We start from the raw sequence: 21,328 nt of genomic DNA, 5'->3' as shown, positions 1-21,328 counted from the left end.
AGCAAGAGACTCCTTTACACAAAACAGCTGAGACTGTGGCCTAGACAAGTGGGAAAATATTAAGCCCACACAGAAGGGTCACCTGTGGAGACATTCAGCTGTGCCTGTGCAGTGATTTCAAACAACACTAGCATCTCCAGCCAGTGCATTCAGACTTCATCCTGGGAACCACACAGACACACCTAAATTTGACAACCACATTCAGTCACACCTCATGAAAAGAATGAGAGTTACTATTCCCATCACTGCATTTTGGGACCGGCCTGAAGATCCATTTGGGATCTTCAGGCTTACAGTAGGGTATTTAAAAGGGTTTGATCCCTCTAGCACATTTGCTATGGCCAGGGAAAAGAAAATAAACAATGACATCTTCATAGATTCATCTCAGCTGCTCCAGAGAGTTGAGTGAGAGCACTTGCTCCAAATGCCATATCAGACTGAGGTCTCCTCTGGCTACTGGTGCTGAAATAAACTTGCTAATCAGCCACTAGCTTATGAGCCACTTTGACAGAAACAAGGAAAGAGAAGTTAAAAAGAGATGGCCTTGCCCTCATTTTGAAGGTGGAGGTAATTTCTGTCTTGTTCCAACATAACTTGCTTGGTCAGCAACTGATTTCACTTTTTAGTTGGTGGTATTACATTCCTTCAGCAATTTTCAGTGACCCACGCAGCAATGAGAAAAATATTAAACCACTTATCCCTGTTTTGCTTTGCTGCTTTATTGGGATTACAGATAGATCTTTGGTCAAGGGAAAGGCCATTTTTGTTTGTTTGTTTTCTACTAGAGAAGTCAGGTGTCAGCCACTCCGCTATATCTAGAGAGCTAGTCAGGTGTTATTACAAGGTACTAAAATGCTGCATAATTTAAAATGAAGAAGTACTCCTGTCCGGTTCTTTTATATATATATATATATACACATTATTTTTTACAAAAGGAATTAGAATCTAGTTAATTGCAGTATGAAATGAACATTTAGGAAGATAACAATTCAAGTGGAAGAATGAACACCCTACCATCTCTAGGAAACCTATGAGCAGAAGTCAGTATGACAACAACAGAACATTTAAAACAGATGGATTTCTAATCTACTTCTAAATCCTTCCAGAAGAGAAGGAAAAGCACAGATATTTTACGTTTTCATGGGCCACCTTTTATTTTTGGATTTCAAGGAATAAAAAGTGCATCTGTCTTGGGCATGGCTCCAAAGGCAACAAGGCATAGATACATGGAGCTAAGTGCATAGCTAGCACAGACACGGAGAGATACAGGTTTATCTTGAGGTAGGACAAGACGTGCATAGACAAGTGTTCCTGAAAGAATAATTGTTCACATCTTCCTTCAAATGCTTTCCAGTTTATTAGCATGAAAGCATCACAACGGGTCTCAGCAGTTTGCCTGCAAAGAGGCACTTGGGAAAATTAATCAGAATTAATTCATTTTATTTGATTTCAAAGGGGTAAATCAATTTGTGCTGCCTCATGCTGTGGATGCACACTCTTTCTAAACTAGGGCTTTCAACATAGTTTGAGATCCTTTATTCCCAAATAAGCTAAGCTGAACTAACCGCACTTTAATTGGAGCAGGAGTTGACTGGGTGCGTGATGGGAAGGGGACAGGAAGAAAAGTGAAATAATTTATTGAATCATAGCCCCCTGGGCACAATCAGCCTTTTCTGCATTTAGGATCAGCTTTACTGAGTGCTGCGCTTTAGAAAAGTTTAAGTAAATAAACAGTGAGTAAATAGTGATTAATCTTTCAGTGCTCTGCTCTACAGAATGAGTGGAGGTGGAAGCTGCCTTCACCCCTTCCTTGTCACAGGAACCACAGGAGATCCAGCATGAAGAAGAGCCAAGGTTGGGGCAGACTAAAGGAAGACATTATGTCCCCTGCTCAGTGCTCGTAAAGCTGGACCTGGAAATTGTGTCCAGACAGGGGTGTCTCAGTTCAAGAGAGATGTGAAGGAATAAAAGGAGTCCTGGGGAGAGATGTGAAGATGATCAGGGCTGGGAATGGATGTGCTGCAAAGAGTCTGCTGTATCTGGGTCCCACCCTCATTTATCCAGCATAGGAATGGAACACTAAAGAGTTTTTTTTTACCTGTTATTCTGTGTGCTCTCATGTCTCAATAATGGCCACAGCCATACAGCCTTCTCTACCCACCCACAATGCTATTTCCACCTTCACTCCATGCCGAAGTTCAAGAAGTGTTTGGACAATGCTCTCAGAAATATGGTTTGATTTTTGGGGTAGTCCTGTGTGGAGCCAGCAGTTGGACTCGATAATCTCTGTGGATCCCTTCCAATTCAGGATATTCTATGATTCTTTGCATCTTCTCATTCAGAGCCATGTCCACCAAGACCAGTGTGGTCCTTCCTCCAGATCCACTCAGGTGCAACCAGTTCTAGAACTGAACCCTCCACTCAGGTCTAGCTTCCAGGTTCTTGGCTGTGGGTGGATGCACTCCCACCTTCACTGCTCCAAGCCCCAGCTTCATTACAACTCCAGAATCATCAGCAAGCACGGGGGACATCAGTTAAATTTCCCTAGTGTGGGTGAACCTCAGAGGAAAATTAGCAGCTGTGAGTCAAGGAGATTAAATTCAATATACTAGAAGGTTTCATTTTGAAAAATAAAAATAAAAAATCTAATTGCAACATGATTTAAATTTATGGAAATGCTAAAAAATTCATGAAATCATTTTAGCCCTCATTAGAGGAATATATTTATGTCCCTCTATTTGAACTTCCTCTTTATCAGGAGACATTTCCCTGCCTTTGAAGGCAACTGAACTTTCCCCAGTTATTTGCCTAGTTGGAGGAGTTATTCAAACATTCTTTACTACAAAATTGAAACAAAAAGCAGTGAATATTTATAAGCAGACATTCACTAGAATTTTCTGTGCTGAGACACTTCTGATGTTGTTTTTCGCCTCCACATTCCTCTCAACTCAGCTAATGCAAAAGAAGCATTGGGAATGAAAGTGCCACAGGTCACCAGTTCAGCTCATCAGTATCAGTGCTAGCAATCTGTCCCTTGCCCTCAGGAGAAGAGGACCTGGAAAGAGATTGTGTGTTAGGAGGAGTGCAAGGCCTATGTCAAAGATTTGTCTTGGTCAGACTGTGTGTTTTGCCCAAACCCATCTAATGGCCATGTCTTAGTGCTATAGGCTTTCATTTTGTAACAGAAACAGATAGCAACAATACACTTGACTGGGAAGGTGAAAACTAAGCCAAAGGGAGATGGAAGAAGCAATGCTATTGTCTCTCTTAGCTCTATGCTTTACTGGCTTAAGAGGTCAACTGTCAAAGAGATGTCCTTAGGGCATATATTTTGCCGTCTGTGGCAGGCTTTGCAGCAACCCATGAATACCTGGTATAAGTCTGCTTACGGATACATGTAGATTAACCTCTATTTTGTGGGATCTGCAGATGTGTGTTGTAAGACATGTCAACATGTGTGAATGTGCACGTGTGACTGCTAGACAAGCAGGGAAGGCCAGGATCATGCACAGCTAGAGTTGCATGCTCCCTTGAGCCATTCATAAGTTTTACCGTGCCTCTAGACTACCTTTCATTAAGTATGGCTATGGGATTGAGACCTTGAGAAGAGTGACCCGCTCGCACACGTGCAGGGGAACATGCCTCCACTTACTATTGCACGCCTTCCTATTGCACAGACGTCCTTCCTCCAGGACTCCCTCGCAGGCCAGGCCTTCATTGGGAAGGGGCTTACAGGTACGCATGCGGGTCTGCAGGCCTCCCCCGCAGTCCTTGGTGCAGTCACCCCAAGCCGACCACGTGTTCCAACCACCTGGGCAAAATCCAGAAAATCCCTGTCAGCTTCAGTGTCATGGTAGACAAAGCCAGACCTACAGACCCTATGATGCACCTACTTCCAAGGCCTCAAAGCAAGATGTCTTAGGATGTGATAGGTAGATCACACAGAGACACAAAATATGGGAGAGGAAGGAAGAAGGATTTACTTTTCACTGACTTCTCTTCAACTATCCTCTACCTTTAAACAGGGACTCTGGACTTTGCCCTCCTGGATATTCTACCTCTTTCCTAACTAGTCTGGCTCTTGCTCTTCACTCTCCATTTTGCTGCCCTTAGGACCCTAAACTCAGAAGACAGTTGAGAAAGCCATTCATCCATCACATACATCATTAGTTAGGTTGTCTTTCTTCAGTCTCTGTGAATTCTCCTATATTGTGCTCATCCTACAGATAAGGGTCATAACAGACCCTTACGCTTCATTTTTTTTTTTTTTTTTTTACGAATATTAGTTTAATTTCACAGTTTAATCCAGTTTTACATAGTGTATGGGAACATCTTTCCATTTATTTGGGTGGACTTTGAGAGATTTCCTCCTTTCTCTTGCAGTTTTATTCCTCCTCTCAGAACAGGGGGACCAGCCTAGCCACCCTCGAATTTTTTGTCCTGAAGACAAAGTGAGAATAAACACATGCATTCTTCACAGTGTTGAGTTAAGTGATATAAATACTCAATAATGAGAATAACATGGGAAAATAGATCAGGATGGAAACACAAGTTGTGAACCTTCTGACAAGTGGCTCAGACATCCTGGAACCAGTGGGAAGTATAGGTTGTTATTAGCACACAATAAATATTTGTTCTTCAAGGAGATGGCCTTTCCCTTGAAAGTCACTTTCTCTCTGCTGGTTCCTTTTCTAAACAGTGTGGGGAAATAGGCTTGTCTCTCCTGTTCCTTGATGGGAGATAGATTGTGTTTCAGCTGCAAGAGAGACCAATGGCATAATGGCAGATATCCTGATGCCTTAGTTGAGCTGATCAATAGGGCATCTGTAACCAGACACATTTAAAAGCTAATAAACTCTTTGACTGCCCTTTTAAGATATCTTTCTTTCCTCTCCCTTAAAGATTAGGAGTGGAGCTGGAGAATGGAGAGTGCAGCTGCACATAATCTTTAGCTAGGTTTTATCTTCTTGGGGTGCTTTTTGCAACAAAATGTAAGTGCTCCAGTGTGTAAAAAGGTTATTTTATGCAGTGTTTGTAAGCAAAACAAAAAATAGTTATCCAAACTTCTTGCCTGTCGTGAAGGAATATTCAAACAGGCATGCATTTCAGGATGTAATCTGTTATAAAGGCATTTAATCCCTAAACATATACAGAAAAACATACTGCCTATTCTCAGTAAAGGAGAGACAAGTATAGTGTAGACAAATGTCTTTGACTTGTTCATACTTTACTTATCAGCAGCAAGGGTTGGACTAGTCAATATAAGATAAAAACCATCATGATTTCAAAGCTTTAACCAGAATGAGATCTCTTTATGAGCCTAGGCAACTTCCTTCCTCTCCTCATTCCTCCGTTTTCATCCCATTTGTGAGTACTAAAGAGAAGCTGGAGTAGAAGTACCAGTGCACTTACTAAATCAGCACAGGCATTTACAGCCAAGACAAAGGTATTCCCCACTTTATGGTGTAGTCCTTTTTTATCAGCAGGTTGTCCCATGGTCCTGACAAATGAAATACTGCATGTTATTTATCCTGTTTATTGGCTGTCAGATAAACTTTTTGAAATCTTCCTTCTTTTCCTGGGTCTAGTCATTTGTTGTTTCAAGTGATTTGTCTTTTTTAGTGGTGCTGTAAAGAAGCAGTTAAGGGCCTATTACATGAAGTTATACCCATCCCATTTTGAGGAAGAAAAAGAAGTGCTGTGTCATGAGTAAAACATTCAGCTCTTCTGTTCGCTATGTGAAAGCATCTTCTGGAATGGAAATGGAGTAGTGTGACTGGATAATGGCAAGTGAATGAGCAACCATAGCTGTGGAATGGCTGAACTGCGGAAACAAAGAAATGAATCACAGAATCATTTAGGCTGCAAAAGACGACTAAGATCACCCAGTAAACCATCAACCCATTCCCACCATGCCCACTAAACCACGCCCCTCAGTGCTCCATCTACATTTCTTGAAGACTTCCAGGGATGATGACTCCACCCCTTCCCTGGGCAGCCTGTTCCAGTTCATTACCACTCGTCTACCTTACATTTTTCTACAAAAGAACTTTGAGCTTGTTTGGAGATTCTAGCAGTGGAGTAAACTGCCTTACGCCCTTGACCAATGAACGGGATGTCTCTATCAGGGAAGGTCATCCTCTTCAGTGTAGCACACATTTTCAGAAGGGACACACATTGAAAAGTGAGGGAGGAAGGAGACAAATGCTCTGGGTCTACTGCAGATGCCACAGAGGAGAAGCATGCAGAGTTTTGTCCTTGTAGTAGTTGCCTACATGTGCAGTTTCACAGTTCATCAAGAATGACTCACTGAGCTGCAACCAAAGGGATGTCCCTTCATGGACTCCCCTCCTCCTAAGACATAACCTGGTTTTCACACAACTTCCTTGCTCTGGTGCTTTTTATATATCAAGCATGGGTTTGGAGGAGACTTCACTGATGCCAAAAAGCAAGTAAGAGGTGAAACACAATGCAGAATCCCAGAGAAGCTAATGGGACATTTTGCAGATAGTCCCCTTTGCCCCTGGAGTCCTGTTTCATCAGCTTTCAACGAACTGCTGCACCCTGCTGATCGATGTGGCTTGAATTGCCATCTGTCCTTAATCCAAAAATAATGAGTCTGCTGCAACTGCTTTATGAAGGATTTTGCTTTTCAAAGGCATTGACTCCTGTGAAGGTCATATACCCAACCAGTTTCTATTTAGCACAGTTTTGCTCAGTTGCAGCCTTGCAGGCCTGTAGACCTTTCTCATTCTGCACTTTTGTTCTCTTTAGCTGGAGTAAGCTGTGGCTTACATTTCTAGTTCCAGAGTTTCCTATCACAATCAGAAGCCATAACTTCATTCCTATAGCAAGGTCTGCCTTTTATTTTTCATTTATGAGAGCAGAGATAGCCCCTCATACGAGTTTCATGAAGCCAGCTGTTGCATATGAAGCTGAAGCTCATGAGACTGTTTCGAGTGCTCTGGAGACTGCCGTTCAGGGAGGCCTTTAATCCAATTTCTAAAGAGCTTTTTGATCCTTCTCAGTCAGTTCTTATCATGATCACGTACTAAAACAAATTACTTTTCACGCTAGGCTGACCCAATGCATTCTAATTCTCCACAGTTAAATGGAGAAACTTTCAAGATGGTCAGACTCAACTTTTTAGCTCATATTTGATATTTCTCGTTCTGAATCTTAAATGGAGATGCCAACAGAATAGGTCTTTTCTATTGCAAAATAACAGAGATTGCTTCACTTAGAAGCCTCATCCAAACACCCTTGATCTTTGGGAAGATTTGCATCCCAATCTAGAGTTTATCTTTGCAGCTGACAGCTGTGATGTGTCTCAGACACCAGTCAGTCAATCATGCCTTTTAATTTAACAGCGATGCCTTAAATTAGATGCCAGTGACAACGGAAAAAAACAACAAAACAAACAAAACAACAACAACAGAAACTAAGGAATCAACACAAGCCAATTAATAGAGCACAGGAAAAAGGTCTTTGCTGACACACTACATCTATCTCTGATTTTTTTTTTCTTTAATTTAACCTCCACATGACCCCAGCTGCAGATACTTTTGATTGGCAGCTCTCTCTTGAACTCCACAAGCCAGGATATCTTATGTCTGAAAAAACATGCTGAGATTACATAAAGCTCAGTTCAGTGTGAAACATCTGGAAATATTTTTAGTGGACTTCTCATCACAGTATCCAAAGGCTTGGGAATCATCACCAGTTTGTGGCTGAGTGAAAAAAAATACTATTTTTTATGAAAATGGGAAAGATGTTAAAAGAAGATTGAGAATGAGATTGTTTTATATGTGAAAGTTAGGTGTCTTATCTAAACTTCTTATACAATGGGGAAAGAGCAAGAGATGCTCCATAGGGGTTTATAGCTACCTTTTCTTATATGTCAGGAAGAAAACAAGTCCAGAAGGGACTATTCTGAAGACAGTTTTCTATTATACAAAGCAGAAATCTTTCCCTGGAGAGCCATGCTTTCAATTTGATACCTCTGTGCAAGCCAGGAAATAACTCTTTCAGGAAGATGTCCTTTTCTGATGCCCCACATGATGAGGCCACATAGCAGCACAAGTGAGTTGCTCAAGTGGTTCATTCTCTTCCCTTTCAACAATAAACCCAATATAATATGTTATAGTTTCACAGATTGTGAGCACAAATATCATAATTAACCACCCAAAGTCCCAAAAAAGCAAAATCATTCATTCTAGCTCTTCTGTACAACCTTCCTCTTTCAAATCGTAAAGCTTTGGGAACAATGTAAAAGCACAAACTCCCTTCCATTTAATGATCTAGTGAGGAAAAAAAAAAGAACAACTATGAGGGTGAAGGTGGGTACCCCCCATCCACAGTCTGCACTGTGTGTCATGAACTCTACTAGGCAGCCTAAGTGCCAATTTAATAAACATAAAGAATTATAGAATAGAATCAGAATTACTAAGGTTGGAAAAGACCACTGGATTATCTAGTCAAACCACTGACCCATTACCACCATGCCTGCTAAATCATGTCCCTCAATGTCAGATGCCCCCATATCTTGAACACCTCCTGGGACAGTGACTCCACGACTTTCATGGGCAGCCTGTGCCAATGCCTTGCCACTCTTTCTAAGAATATTTTTTCCTAATGTTATTACCTAATCTCTTATGCTATTCCTAATATCATGTCACATTACTTAGTACAGTGAACCATGACAGGTAGAGGCACCCTGGCAATCTACTGGTTGAAATCAGACCACACTGAATGGGAATTGCACAGAGTGTAGCCCCTAAGGGGAAGAATTCATTCCTGGTGTGAAACCATCTGAAGTGAGTCATCACTCACTAAGACACTCTTAGGAATGCCATGTAAACCAATAGAGTTCACTGCCTAAAGGGCTATAGGATTCACCCAGAGAGGTGGTGGATGCCCCGTCCTTGGAGTCCTTGGAATCATTCAAGGTCTGGATGGGGCTCTGAGCAACCTGATCTAGCTGTAGATATCTCTGTTCATTGCAGAGGAGTTGGACTAGATGGCCTTAAAGGTCCCTTCCAACTCAAACAGTTCTATAATTCTACGACATTCTCATATAGAGAAAAAAGAACATGGGGACAAGAGTTTGGGAATTAAACAATATTTTCTGTGTGATGATTAATGAGAAAAAGAGATCAAGGCAGATCCATGTGGGAAGCACTGCAGATTTCAAGATGAACCCATCAGTGAAATGGATAAGGGAGATTTGAGACAGAAGCACTGATCTGCACAGTCCGGATTATCTTTTCCTTCCTGGATGTGTTTCCCTCTATCCAACTCTATAATTATAATAGCTTTTTCTTGCATCCTGAGGAGAAAAGTCTAATGTATCCAGAGCACAGAATCTTGTTGCTTTTGCTATATATGTTCAACTAGTGGAACATGACAAACTCTAACTGCAAACATCAAAAATGTCAAGAGAAGTAACCTGAACCTGAAGAAGTAACCTGGGCAACAAGGTGGTTTCTGATACTTTCCCAGCTTCTTGACTTCTTCCTATCTTTAACTTTAAATCTATAAATCCCTTTCATGAAGGTCTGCTGAAAGCAGGTCACTGTGTACCACCACCATCCAAAAAATTGCTCGTATCACTCACTTTTGAATACTCAAAAAAAAAAAAAAGTGGTGTGATTTTCAGGCTGAAATTGATTTCTGTTATGTTCACAAGTGCTTTCTGTCCTTCCAAATGAAGGCATCAAGTCCCTGTTCAGAAAAACATTTTAAGAATAAGTCCAGTCTCCCCCTGTTCTGCAAATCATTTAAGGATGGAAATGAGGCCACAGTGCTCAGCTTTCAAGGAAACCTAGCACAGAGCTGTGCTTATTACATGAATCCCTGCAAATGAAACACTAGGGATAAAGAAGGATTATTTATGTGGAAATTATGGGGGAGGTGGACAGGGAAATGAGAAAGGGAATGTTTAGTTTGGAGCAAGAAATCAAATAAGACTGTGGAATAGTCCTCCTCTAAGGAAGCCGTAGGGGCTTCATCACTTTGCTTATTTCAAAGCAGAACAGGGAAAATATCAGAGAACAGACTTGTAAGGAAAAAATCCAGCATGCACCACTGGGGAGGAATGAAATGCTTCCCCGCCTTGAACCTCTCTGATTCTGCATAAATCACATCAGAGCTGAGTTCACACACTGTTTGTTTCTTCACGTTGTTGCAGACCTTAGTGAAAAGCACAGAGGGGACATATTAGCATAGACACACATATGCCTCTGTACAGAGATAAATATATGAACACATTAAAATATAACCATGGAGCCCAAGTTGACCGAAACCTTTTCTGATATGCATGCCACTACCTATTTGCATTAAAGTTTGTTAAAATGGAAATCAAAGGACATTCATGAAATTTTACACCATATGCTGTCTACTCTGGTCCGAAGTGCCTCAGTTTCCCCAGAGTTGTTCTCACCCTTTTGTATAAAATCCTCTCAAAACTCCAAATAAACCCATAAACACAATGACATGGTCTAACACCCAGAGCTTTGCAAGGCCAATGTAATTTTAGTTTGTTTCCTGAGTGGTGTTTCCAGCTGAAGGATTTCTATGGTCCCCAGGAACACAGTATCTCAATTCTCCATGAGCTCCAATGTATTTCTCTTTACAAGAGCCCCTGCAAGACAGGGCTATACTATTATTGCTTCTGCAAGCTTGAACCCAGGGGAGCTGAAAAGCTAAAGGACTTGCCTGTAGAATCACAGAGAGCCTGCTGTACAACACAGACGGACATTAAATTTTCTTCATGTTAAACATCTTAAGGGAGAACAGAGAGTAAATCCACTAAAGAACCCATGCATCACAGAATCACAACATCATGGAATGGTTGAGACTGGAAGGGACTTCTAGAGGCCATCTGGTCCAACCTCCTGCTCAGGCAGGGTCACCTACAGAAGGACAATATTCAAATGGGTTTGGAATATCAAAACTGAGTCAGGCATGTCATGCTCAGAGTGGTTTTGCCAAGGAGACACCATTCTGCAGACACAACGCAAACTCCAGTGCAGCTGCCTTGGCAGTTATTCAACCAAATATTTAATGACGTTTTCATATGAACAGCCAAACTCTCTTCATACAGAGATGCCAGTAATAAGGATTTTGCCTGGAAGGGGAATAGAGGCGGCTGAAAACCACATGAAAGCAATCAATGTGTGTGCACCTCTGAGGAAAGATGGTGAACAAGCAAGTTGTCAGCAGGTATTCCTCTCTTCGGTGTCCTCTTCTTTGTGGAGATGTCAGCTACACTCATCCTGCAGTTAGAAAATGGTAATCCTCCCTTCCTTGCTGGGCAAAGGCTGACTTTACCAGCTCATCCTTTGACACATTTTTAGTGTTTTTAATTGTAGGAGGGAGTAGACTGTGACCTTGTTTTTGTGTGTGGTTTCTTTCTTATTAAGATTTCTTTTCAAGGGATGGAATAGGTAGAATAGATGGGTCATGCATTGCTTAGACTAGGTTAGTGCAAAACTCTAAGGGAGACAGTTGTACAGTTCTGTGCTGGTATATGTCTAAAGGGTAGGATACAGAGTGCAGAAGAGTCTGTCTGGAGAACCCAAAACTGGGAGTCAATAAATAGCCTACATAGCCAAATGGCTTATGAGATTGCTTTGCTGCAAAGAGATGCCCATATACAAAACAACTCTGGGGAGAGTCACTGTCTGAACTAGACTGGTTGGGATGAGAAATTACAGTGCTCTGGTGAGCATCCAAGCCCACTTTCTTGGGTTGACCACTCTCACTGGGGTCAGAAGTGACATTATAGATTAATGCCTGGGAACAGGCTGAGAGTGGTAGGACTTAGTGCAACAGGATACAATGACAGGAGAAAATTATATTGAGCACATTTGTACTAGAGATGTTCAGGATAAGTGATGATATTACTGCAGCAAGAGAGATTATGAAGATGAGGGATGAGTCTCTGACTTTTTACCTTCTCAGACAGAACTCATACACTAAATGGAGTAAAACAGAACAAGAGAACAAGCACTGAGATGCAGCAATACCCCCTTCATTCCTCCCCTTCATACTGGTTCTAGGTACCTGACTGAATCATGGTGTAAAGTGGGAGAAGGTTTCCACTCCTAATACTGACACAGGTGGAACTATGTTGGTATGGCATTTTCCTCCTAGACATACAATCTCACAGGTATTAAGAAAAAAATGTTCAGACACCATATGATGGAAAAGATTAGATTTCACTGAAGCTCCAAAGTTTCTACGTGGATGTATCTTTGGCCTGGGAAGACACTGCACAGAGTACATACTTGATTGATAAATATTGGAAGTGCTAAAGGAAGTATAAAAAATTAGATCCACTGTGTAGCATATATTGACCAGTCTATCCCTATGTGCAAACACAGACTGCAGAGAAATATAAGTTTTCACCTCCCCACAAATATCTGAGCTCCATGCTGGTGTACCAAGCTACTTCCAAAGCACTTTAAATCGTGTTGCCGGCTATTTTCCTAAAAAATTCTCTCCCTCATCTCTGGGATGCTTATTAAATAGGCCATCTGGCAGGTGGTCAGGTTTTTGACATCACAAACCTTGAAACTACCCAATGAGTCTTTCACTCTCTGGTCTTTGCACAGCCTCACTGCTTCATCTGATACTGAATAGACAGTGTTTGCATTCTGCTTGCTATTAGCCTACGTTCTTCTGATGACTATTTGAGCAGTACTGGATGCTCAAAGTAATTAGAATATTTTGGAAATGGTGGAACATGGTTCTATGAATCTACCACTGTCAAAGGTAGGAAATGAGAAAGTGAGGTACATGCAGATCAACATGGGTCTGGCTCATCTGACTGCAGATAAGTCCTGTGGACAACTAGGACCTCAGTGTACAGTCCAGCACGAAGGCAAAGGTATGTCTAAGAAGTACATCAGAAGTTCCCAAATCATGTGCTACCATTACAGCACTGCTTCATTATAGTTTAAGTAGCCAGTGACAGCAGTTCTGTAGCTGGGAGCTGTAGGTGCCCCTGTTCTTTGCAGGACAGTTGGACCAGATGAGCTTTAAAGGTCCCTTCCAACTCAAACAATTCTATGATTGTATGATTCTATGATTCCATTATTCTAATCTATGGTAGGCTAAGCCTAGCCTTGATACCAATAAGCTTTAACCAACAGAAATCAAGGAGAATCCTATCTAAAATGGTTCTTTCTCATAACATTTCTTGTTCTGGGAGAGGATCTGCTCAAGGAAAGAAAGGCACAGCAGTAAGCAAGTGTAGCAGTATCGTCTGTCAGGGTATTAATTATGTCAACACAGACGCTGAGAAGATGCCAGGAAGTCTCAGCATTTACCTGAGCATTAGTAAATGATTTTTTTTCTTTTCTTCTTAATTGCCATTTATATTCCAGCAGTGTTAACGAGCCTTGAATACAGTGAAAGCTACCCTGGGATTGGTGCACTGTGGACAAAACTGTTAGAGACAATCCTTGATCCTAAGAGCCTGCATGAGGTAGCACCTAAATGCTGCTGTGATTGGTACTACAGAGTGAGTGATATGAGTGTGCATAGGGAGAGAAGAGTGGGTATAATAACAGACACAGATTCAGACTACTTTACAAATGATTGACCAAATGTAAACATGGCCTAGAGCATCTCCCATATGAGGAAAGGCTGAGTAACCTGGGTCTGTTCAGCCAGGAGAAAAGAGGACTGAGGGGGATCTTATAAATGTTTATAAATATCTAAAGGGAGGTGGGAGGCAAATGGATGAGGCCAGGCTCTTCTCAGTGGTGTGTAGTGATAGGACAAGGAGTAATGGCCTAAAACTTGAACAGAGGAAGTTCTGTACTAACATGTAGAAGAATTTCTTTACAGTAAGAATAACAGAGAACTGAAACAGTTTGCCCATAGAGGTGATGGAGTCTCCTGATAATGGAGATATTCAAGACACAGCTGAACACCTACCTGTGCCCCCTCTTGCACGGTACCTGCTTTACTAAGGGGGTTGGACTCGATGATCTCTTGAGGTCCTTTACAACTCCTGCAATTCTGTGATTCTGTGATTAAACATCATGTGCATTAACTTTTCTTTTTCTGTGAGAAAATGCAGGCAAACATCTATGAGCTATAAAACTGTCTGCACAAATGGTTGGACCCTGATCAGACCACGGATATTATTTTCCTTCCTTCCAAAACATGTCCCAAAATTGAGTGGAAATGAATCCACGTAAGAACAGAATATGGAGACTAGCAGAAGAAAATTTCTCTGCCTCTTTTTTTCTTTTCTCACCTCTGGTGCACAGAGCAGTCAAGAGTGGTTAGATTATTATTAACTGATAGTGACAGGGAATGTTTAGGATGGAGATCCAGCATATGAAGCATTATATTTTTTTTCTCTAAGACTTCATGAACCTGGAAATATGTCTAAGCCCATCCAGATAGCCACAGGAATACAATCCCAGGAATGATGCTCAGTCCACATCTCCAATCCTCTTTTCTGGACGTTTATCTGAAGCCCTCATAAATGTGATCCCCATGGCACAAAACGAGCATGGTGGGCCACCTGAAGTGAGAGCTCAGTTCCCTGCATCCCCCAGACCAGCACCTGCTAGACTCCAATGTCTCAGAATGCTTTATTCCAAGAATTTCTCCTTTCTGGTAACTACAATCCAAAAAACTCCCCTAGAAATATTGAGTTCTTGTCCAGCAATTTTCAAGTAGCACATGGTAAACAACAGCCAATAATTACACCTACTAATTACGAGTGACTGCTGTCTGAAGAGTTGTGTTCTATTTTATTTTCTTTTGTGGCCATCCAAGATGGTCTATGATGGCAAAAAAATAAAATAAAAAATAAAAAATCCAGGTGAGAGACACATCAGCATTGTGTGGTTTCAGATGGTCCCCAAATGTCTCAGGTTGGATACATCTTTTTTGAGCACATTAGTATAAGCCAAGAGCAACATCTACTGGTGAAGTTGTTTAGTGAGATTGAGTGTAGATCCGCCACAGCCCACACACTTTACAGGCCACAATGCACCTGTGAGATATTTTTAGCTACCATCCAAACACAACTAGTTAGCACCAGCACTTAGCAGCTGTGGAAATTATCTCCAAAGCAAATATCTCAGCTCTTCACATCCGGGCTTAGATGCACATATAATCTAAAATGCAGTTCAAGCTCACTGTGTCCCAGATATCCTGGTAGTGAGCAAATATCTGTGTATCTCCACTTAGAATCACAGAATCATAGGATAGCTTGGGTTGGAAGGGACCTCAAGGATCATCAAGTTCCAGATGCTCCGCTGCAGGAAGGGTTGCCAGTCATTAGGATCAAGCACTAGATCAAGTTGCCTAAATCCCCATCCAACCTGGCCTTGAGTATCTCCACAGACAGGGCACCCACAACCTCCCTGGGCAACCTGTTCCAGCACACCACTCTCTCAGTGAAAAACTTCCTCCTGACATCTAAACTAAATCTTCCCTCCTTTAGCTCAAAACCATTCCCCCTAGTCCTATCATTATCTACTTGTGCAAAAAGTTGATTTCCCTCCTGTTTATGATCTCCTTTTAAATATTGAAGGCTGTGACATGTCCTTGCTTCCATTGCCTGTACTTGCCCTACTCTTCTCTCAGTTTGACCAACAGGTCCTTGCCAAGCCATGCTGGTTTCCAGCTTCCCCTGCCTGTTATCTTATTCTGAGGGATTAGAGAGCTCCGGTGCTCTCAGAATGGCATCCTTAAAGAGTAGCCAGCTTTGTTCCACTCCTTTGTCTCTAAGGACAGCTTCCTAGGAGATCCCATCCAAAAATTCCTTAAACAGCTGAAGTTCACTCTCCTGAATTTCAGGGTCCAGATGCCACTCTGCCAGGCCCACATTCTGCAAGGTCATGAACTCAACCAGGGCATGGTCACTGCAGCCCAGGCTGCCTCAGATCTTAATGTCTTTAATGATCTCTGCACTGACGAGCATCAGGTCCAGCAGTGCTTCACCTCTGGCCAGTCTGTTCAATACCTGAACCAGAAAGCTAACGTCAAAGGGCTCCAGGAGTCTCCTGGATCACTTGTAGCTCACTATGCTTTTTCCCAGCAGATATCCGGGTAGTTGAAATCACCCAACAGGATAAGAGCATGCAAGCATGGCACTTCTTGCAGATGAAACAATGTCTTGTCATCAGGCTCCCCTTGATCAAATGGCCTGTGGTAGACCTCAACCACCAGCTGTCTTTTATTGATCCCATCCCTAATCTTAACCCACAGGTACTCATCCTGTTCCTGACTGTTTCTCAGAGAGAACACTTCACAGTCTATCCACCTTTTAACACAGAGGGCAACTCCCCCATGCCTCCTATATTGTCTATCCATCTTCACAGCATAGTGCTTCTTACACTTTTGTAAATGATGCCTGGTAGAATCGCTATATGGCTTGAGTTGTAAGGGATCTTAAAAGATCATTTAGTTCCAACTCTACCAAAGTTGCAGGAAATTACTGGTGGGGGTATTCATGTAGTCTAACTATAGATACTGAAATTCATATTTCCAAATCTGAAGACAAATTATTACTTTAAAGGTGAATTACAGGGAAAGAGGGGAGGGAGGGGATTCACTTTCCAAAAGGGTCTGAGTAGATTTTGTAAATTCAGTTTTATTGGCAGATTTTGTTTCCCTCATCCTCAGCCTCTCCACTCACAGTGCTACTCAGTGCAGAGTGTGTCTATCACAGAGAAAAATTGGCATAGCTACACCCAAAAAATAGAAGCAAAGAAGACTGTGAGTTCACCTTATTAGGATGACTGAGTCTGAAACTCATTATTAATGGGCATAACTTATACCTCCATCTCTGCAGCCTGCAGGACAGGGCCATTTGGGCATTGATGGGTGAACAGAGCTCTAAGGAACTCCAAATCAATTACATATAAAATACAGTTTCCTATCCTCAGGAGAGCCACTTCTCCCTGCACAGCAAGATTTAAGAGGAAAAAAGGGTGAAGCAGCTTGATGTATCTCTTCTGAGCTCACTATAAGATCACATATAGTTCCCCAGAGCATTGCCAGAGTGGGCAGCAACTCACTCAATTTTAGACGTCTATGATACAGATATGTCATTTGAGCCACAAATTCTCCTCATAGTTAATGGAGCAAATAAGCACTCTTAGGGTGTAGACTATATATTTCACCATCCTGCTTTAGGGTGAAATGATTCTCACCCAAGAATTGCCCATTTTTCTCTATTCATGGTAGAAGGATGACCCGATGACCATCTCCGATATTGAGGATGTCACTCGTCAGTGGAATCCTGTTCTCAGAGAACCAAGAGATGGCAGAGAAGCAGAAGTGGTTAAAATGAAGAGGAACCATGAAGTTGAAATGGATGAAAATGAGAGAGGAAGAGCAAGCCTGCTTGATGCAGGCAGGTGGTAGACTTGCTCTGTGTAGACATTGCCTGCTGACTCGCAACCGCATCCAACTGTCCATTTGGCAGTGTCTCCTTTCAGGACATGATGTCCAGGTGTTCCCTGCAGACAAGACTAAAACCACGAGTTCTGAGGTCTGTCATGCCCTTCTGAAAGGTAGGGATCAGCATTATGTAATAATTCAGATGAGACTTGCTATAAGGCTGGTGCATAATCTCAGAAGAGTCATCTTCTTTCCCTCTCTGCTCCTTAAGCTAAGGGGAGTCTCTGATCATGACAGGGAATATAGTGACAATGACAGCTTTTTTCTCTTGTTGACTATGATCTATAGGAACAGATCCCACTTGGGAGCAGTGTTGTGTATGTTTTACAGGGCCTGGTGCAGCCAAACCCATCAGATCCCTCTTTGCCAACTTCAGCCAGAAAGGAGTCATAACAAAGTCTCTTTTGACAGGCACAGTATTTGCAGAAAAGACAGAAAGGTAGGTTCGTCTTATGCTTGAATATGAGCTATAGATAATGGCATGGCTGAGTTTCTGCTGGACCTTTTAGGCTCCCAGTATTTCATGAAGTAAGACAGGCAGGTTCTCACAGAGAAATGGCTTAATCATATCCACCAAACTGCCTCAGTGACCAGAACAAAAAAAAAAAAACGGTAGTGAGTACCAAAAGGCAGTGAGAATGTAATGGGACCAGGAAGATCAGGATGCTCTTTAAGGCTGCTTTTACCTCTTCCTGTGGTTAACTAATCATATCTGATGCTTTGTGGGCCCTTTCCACTTGATTTCATACAGAAACTTATAGAAATGTTTTCATTGCGATAGACTTGCAAGACTAGGGCATGATCACGGACAACTCTTCCTCTTCCTTCCCTCTCTGCCAGAGTGCAATCTTCTGGTTACAGAAAATCGCACATGGGAATCTTTAAGGATAAGTGTCTCCTTGTACACATGAAGGGGTCCTCTTATATCTAAAAAAAAGGCAAAAATAAAAATTGCTCCAGGCTACAGAATCACTCGGATCTGGGTTCAGCTCCATGTTTCCCAGTTGGCTCTTATTTCTAGGTAAGAGGTTGAATGAAAAAGCTGCATCTAAGCAGATGGGATGGTAGAGGTTTTCCAATCCCTGGCTGTGCAGGCACACGAGGATACATGAGGGTAATATGTGAGCAGAGGCCAAATAAAGAATTGAACATAAACCCAAGACAGGAGGGGCGCTAACCTAAACAGAAAGGTTGAGGTCTTGTGTCTCCTTGAATAATGCAAGGAGCAAAATATCCTGTTACTAGCCTAGGGAGCAGACAATTAAAACACTACTTGAAGCAAATGTCTCCTGACTCTGGCTCGGAATTTCAATTAGTCTGGAAAGTCTTATTGCACTTAAGTGCAGGTTAGTGACATTTCAGAGAGGAGAGATTGATTGGGAGCCGGGTTACAGCTCAGCCAGTGGGGATCATGTCTAAGGGCCTGTCCTTAAAAAACAATGTGTGATCTCTGCATGGCATTTTCCTTGTTTAGCTCTTTCATGTCTCCTATGAGAATGAATAATCCCAGAAGCCAGAACTATGTTTCAAACGCTGCCTTATTTTCTTTCTCATTTTCCTCTCATCTCTTCTTTCTGTTGATTTTTTTTCCATTTTCTTTCAGCATTCTTAGGCATCCAAGCAGTATTTTCTGTGGTTTTTTTGTCTTCCTCTTAAAGCTCCTCACCTTTTCTTGCCTTGAGAATTCATCTCTTACATCCAAGAAACAATTTTTCTGGCTTTGCAAAACCACATAAATCAGGAAAGCATCTTTCACTTTTTGTCTGTGATGGACAGTGACTTCTCTGTCACTGGATTTGGCAAAGCTCACAAAGAAGAGGAGAGTCATACCACAGCAATATCACAGCAGTACCAGTCAAATTACACTGGTAAGTATAACTAGCCCCTTTTCATCTAAGGGAAAATACCCTCAGCCAGTTAAAAAAAATATATGAAATATGGTAGACACCAAGGAAACAACAGAGAAAGCCCAACAGCTGATGTGCCCAGGCAGGATTGGCCAAAAGGTCCCTTTGGAGGGCCCTGCTATGCCCAGATGTGCCTAAAATAACAACAGTTCTGGGGATACATGCACGAAATAGGAGGCAAACAGAGAAATGGCTGCTAAGGACTAAGAAAGCTTTAGGAAAATTAACTTCTTTACATCAACAGTGTGTTGATGGACAAGCCTATTGCACACTGTATTGTAAGAATTAACTTCTGTTCAGAGGTGGTGACTTTAACCATTATCAATGGATTTTTTTGCCTGTAAATTTGATAAATTAATTTCTGGATCCACTGACACTTTGGTACTGGCAGTGGCCTGTGATGTTATGTTCCATAGCTTCCTGATGCAGCCTCTTGGCATGCTAGGCTTGCCTACAAATTAAAGAGCCCTGTTGAAAGGCAGTATATATTAGCTCAGTTGGACAGTCATCTGTCTACAGGAATTCTAGCTGGCCTTGAGACAGACTGCAAAGATAAAGCTTTTACAACGGCTGTTTTAATTGCACCCCTTCTGCAGTGACTGTGGAGACCACAGCAGTATGTGTTGGGTTTGCTTGAGAAGAGAGGCTGCATGTCTCTGGTGGGCAGATAGCCAATGTCTGCAAGAAAGTCCTATAGCACAGAGATGCTCAGGATCAATATTTACTCTTTCAGTTTTCTCTATGGCTTCCAAAGATGCTCTTGCACATAATATCTGTATATAAGCATGTGTGTATCAGGAAAATGCTATTAAATATGAATATCCATTTTTTTTCTTTATTTTCTTTCTCTTATGTGACTAAATGCTCCTGGATGAAACTGCCATCATTCACCCCCTCAGTGCAGTCATCTATCAGGCACAGATTTCCATCAAAAAAAGAGGTGATAGAATCATGGAATCATTAAGGTTGGAAAAGACCACTGAGATTATCTAGTCCAACTGTCAGCCTATCACCACTCTGTCCACTAAGCCATGTTCCTCACTGCCACATCTCCACATTTCTTAAACAACTCAAGGGACAGTGACTCCACTACCTCCCTGGTCAGTCTGTTCCAATGCATTACCACTCTTTCTGAAAATAATTTTTTCCTGATATCCAGCCTGAACATTCCCAGGTGCAACTTAAGGCCACTACCTCTCATCCTAGAATTAGGCAGAAGCTTTCTCCTCCAGAAGCAAACTCTGGCTTCAGAAATTAAATCATGCTTTCTTTGCTACGGTCCCAACCACTGCCCATTTTCGTTCTGTATATCCTTCCCATCTGTTTCTATGGAGGGCGGTGCCACATATGTGCCTCTAACTTCAGATATGGCCAGTAGATCTAGCAAAAGCCTTTCCAAAAAAAAAAAAAAAAAAACAGCTTTTGCATTTGGGAACAGACTTGATTGTGCTGAAAGGTAAATATTTGCCAAAGATGACCTTGCTGTGTCCTTTGGAGCTCTGTGCACAAAGAGGTTAAATTACTCTTGCTCTCTGCTTGGGAGCACAGAAACATAATGTGATTTTTTAATTTTTTCTTTCTTCCAAATGGTATTCTCTTCTCCCTTGACCAGCTTTGAGGAAGGTTTCATTGTCAGAGGAAAGCCTGTGTCATATCATTACTCATCTTTTCCCACAGAGCCACTCATGGGCCACATGAACCAAAATCACTTGGAAACAACCCTTGACTCTTGAAAGCATCCTGGAGGTCTTCAAACACCCCTTCAACAGATTGCTCCTCTTCACATCAGTGGAGTAAGATGGATCGATGGGGGACCTGGGGGGTTATTTTTTCTATGAATTATTTAGACTAGCTGGGTAATATTTCATTTTACCCTGGCCTTGTTTTATGCTTGTAATTTTTAATTCTAATAATTCCACCTCTAGCAAGCAGAGACTCCTGAGAGCACTAGATTATATCTCAGTGGGCACACTGTCGAATGC

At 41.9% G+C, this 21,328-nt stretch overlaps 1 protein-coding gene across 2 annotated transcripts in view; it reads right to left on the bottom strand.

Annotated features, from left to right (window-relative positions):
- LOC121112823 (adhesion G protein-coupled receptor B1) overlaps positions 1-21,328 on the bottom strand; it is a 163,371-nt gene that overhangs the window by 38,902 nt on the left and 103,141 nt on the right. For both annotated transcript variants that reach the window (XM_040695018.2, XM_040695022.2), the window contains exon 3: positions 3,653-3,811. In XM_040695018.2, the coding sequence (XP_040550952.1) occupies positions 3,653-3,811 (159 nt within the window). The remainder of the gene's footprint in view (positions 1-3,652; positions 3,812-21,328) is intronic.

The sequence above is a fragment of the Gallus gallus genome, chromosome 2 (assembly GCF_016699485.2).
Source record: "Gallus gallus isolate bGalGal1 chromosome 2, bGalGal1.mat.broiler.GRCg7b, whole genome shotgun sequence".
In the NCBI taxonomy this organism is placed as follows: Eukaryota; Metazoa; Chordata; class Aves; order Galliformes; family Phasianidae; genus Gallus; species Gallus gallus.
The sequence above is the reverse complement of the archived record's forward strand: the minus strand, read 5'-3'. Positions and strand labels throughout refer to the sequence as shown.